A 2,830-nucleotide genomic window follows, 5' to 3' on the forward strand; every position below is an offset into this window, starting at 1 on the left:
CTCCATTTCAAAATATTGTGCTATTGTATTTCCATAAGAAAACTCAGAGAACTGCTGGTCAAGTTAACATGACGGCAGGCAGTAAAAATAGCTCACTTTCCTCCCCCTGTGTCAATAAACAAATTAGTAGATGCTTCTTGCGGAAAAAAATCCTGTCAACAGCAGCTCTTCACATAAAAATGTACAAAACATTTAAAAACTGATTTGAATATCTTTTTTTGATATTAACATTATTCTTGTATTTTTCCATTATTTGTAAGTATACATATCTAAAAGCCTGAAACTGTCAGGGAGAAAGGGTTGATGTCAGCTGACTCTCTCTTTCTTATTCACACTTTCTCTCTCTCTCTCTCTCTCTCTCCCTCTGCTCCAGCTACAACTCCCTGTCTACTTCTCTTACTCCATCTGCTGCTGGAGCACTCCTCTTCCAACCACCACCGCCTCCTCCCTCCACTCAGTCCCCGTCAGCCCCTGAGAGTGTGAGAGCAATCCTTCATCCCTGCTCCTGTCGCCTCGCCCGCGTCTCCCACAGTTAGTCCAGTGATGTGGAGGAGCGTCTGTAGCGCCCCCTGGTGCTCAGTCTCCCACGACGGCCTCCAGCAGCATGTCCAGCTCGCACAGCAGCCAGCGGCGCATGGGGCAGTAGTAGTCGTAGTGGAACTGCTGGAACTCGGGCGTCTGGCGGATGTCGTGCAGGAAGGCCACGTCCAGGTCGGACTCGAGCAGCAGCAGCATGGCGGGGAGCAGCAGCAGCAGCAGGCCTCCGACGGCCACCGCCAGCCGGGCCGCCACGCGCGCCCACCTGCCCAGCTGCTGCCAGCGGGAGTGCGTCGGTCGGCACATGGCCAGCCGCGTGGCCTCCAGCGCCACCTCGCGCTCCCGCTCGGCCCGCAGCTGGCGCTGCACCTCGGGGTCGGCGTGGAGCTCGCGCAGCATGCGGCCGGGGCTCTGGAAGAGACAGGCCACGCCCCCGTCGCCACCGCCGGCCAATCCCGCGCCGCCATCCTCCACCGGCGTGGGCAGCATGCTGGCGCACGGGCTGTACACCATGTCGGAGATGGTCAGCGTGCCCGACTCTGCCTCCTCCTCCTCCTCCTCCTCCTCCTCTGCGGCGGGGGGCTCTTCCGCCTGGCGGCCCGCTCCTCCCTCCTTCTCCTCGGGCCGCTCCCTGGAGGCCGAGCCCTCGGCCGGGACGCCGGCGTCTGCAGGCCCCGCCTCTGCCTGGGCTCCGCCTCTCCGCTCATCAGGCTCCGCCTCCCCTGCGCTGACAGACGGCTTCAGAGGAGAGAGATGAACAGAATCCTTCAGGGCCACAAGACCTGCAGAGGTGAGACAGACACAGAAACAGAGAGAGAGAAATGTGAGGAGAAGGGATGACAACTGACGATTTTACTGTTTTATGTGTCCATATTACTTCCATGTGTATTTCTTGTATGTGTAGATTTATTTAAAATATTATTTAAAGTTTTAATGTGATCGAGAAGAGTGAAGAGCTCTGCGTGTGTGTGTGTGTTGTGTATGCGCACAAGCGTTTGTCTGAATATGTGCGCTGGGTTAAAAGCGAGCTAAATATAGCCCCAGCTGCCAGGCTGGTGTGGATTAAGACATGTCTCGTGGCTAAGTTGTCAGTGACGTCTGCACAAGACTACACTTCTATTCTCATACCAATGTAAGCCTCACACACACACACATACCATACACACACTTGTTCTCTCTCTCTCTCTCTCATATCTAAAATTACCAGAGGAAAGCACCAGATTCATGTAGCAGCAGTATAGCATTCAGACCATCATTTTAAACAATAGCAGAAACTTTTGAATCTCATTATTTACTCATTATTTTACGAATTTCCTTTTCACTTGGGTGAGACTCCTGGTATGTTAAAAATGTGCAACAACTGCATAATGATTACATATACTGTAGCCATGCATGCCAACTACCAGCCATTCAGACATTAATGAATGGGCAAATATGGTTAAAACAATTCCATAGCTTCATGTCACTGAAATACATTCAATCTATGTTGAAACAAAGTATGTAAACCCTTGGCTTCAGGGATAAACTACCCAAACCTTCACAACACGTTGATGTAGGTTGAGATACCATTTGTTTCCATTAGTGTGTTGGAATCCCTAATCCACAGAAGGAGTTGTCATTTTTTTAAAACTGCGTGCAGTGTTAAGATCCCTGATAAGGGGCTGGGCTTACTGCCATGAGGAGGGTGGCTACTCTTATTAGTGTATGTCCAGCGTGAGGAGGTTGAATGTCCCTTCAGGGAGATGTGGTAGAGGGTAGAGTTTCCCTTCGGTGGGCTCTTTAGCAGGTGATGTCTATATTTCAGGAGCACATCATCACAAGTCTAATTCAATTAAATCATTACAGAGTAGCACACTGTGCTGTTTTAAATGGGGAGCCCTCATGTCACTTTCACAACTCCTCCATCCATCCATCCATCCATCTATCTATCTACTGTATCTATCTATCTATCTATCTATCCATCTACCCATATATCTTTTACATTTTTCTTTATCTCTCTTCATTTTGTTTTGTTTTGCTTTCCACCTCTTATCCTTCCTGATCCATCCTGTCCTCTCCCTAATGATGAGTTTCTGTCCCAACAGTTCTGGATTAGAACTGATCCCAGATCAGATGTCACCGTGTGAGCTGCCAGACCCCTCCATTCCTGGGTGAATCCCACAGTATCCATATCTAACTTCACATCCTACCCGTGCTCATTCAACAGGCTTCAACATACAGGAACTGACGCCCAATGCCACAATGCCTTTACAGACCCCACTCTAGACTCCCACAACTCAAGCCGCAAATAAAC

The 2,830-nt window shown here is 50.0% G+C and overlaps 1 protein-coding gene across 1 annotated transcript in view; it reads right to left on the reverse strand.

The window, feature by feature from the left end:
• Window positions 1-518: 518 nt before the first annotated feature.
• frmd3 (FERM domain containing 3) overlaps window positions 519-2,830 on the reverse strand; it is a 35,611-nt gene continuing 33,299 nt past the window's right edge. The window contains exon 14 of the mRNA XM_062544193.1: window positions 519-1,319. Coding sequence (XP_062400177.1) covers window positions 577-1,319 — 743 coding nt within the window. The 3' untranslated portion in view covers window positions 519-576. The remainder of the gene's footprint in view (window positions 1,320-2,830) is intronic.

This window comes from Sardina pilchardus, chromosome 8 (assembly GCF_963854185.1).
Source record: "Sardina pilchardus chromosome 8, fSarPil1.1, whole genome shotgun sequence".
Lineage (NCBI taxonomy): Eukaryota > Metazoa > Chordata > Actinopteri > Clupeiformes > Clupeidae > Sardina > Sardina pilchardus.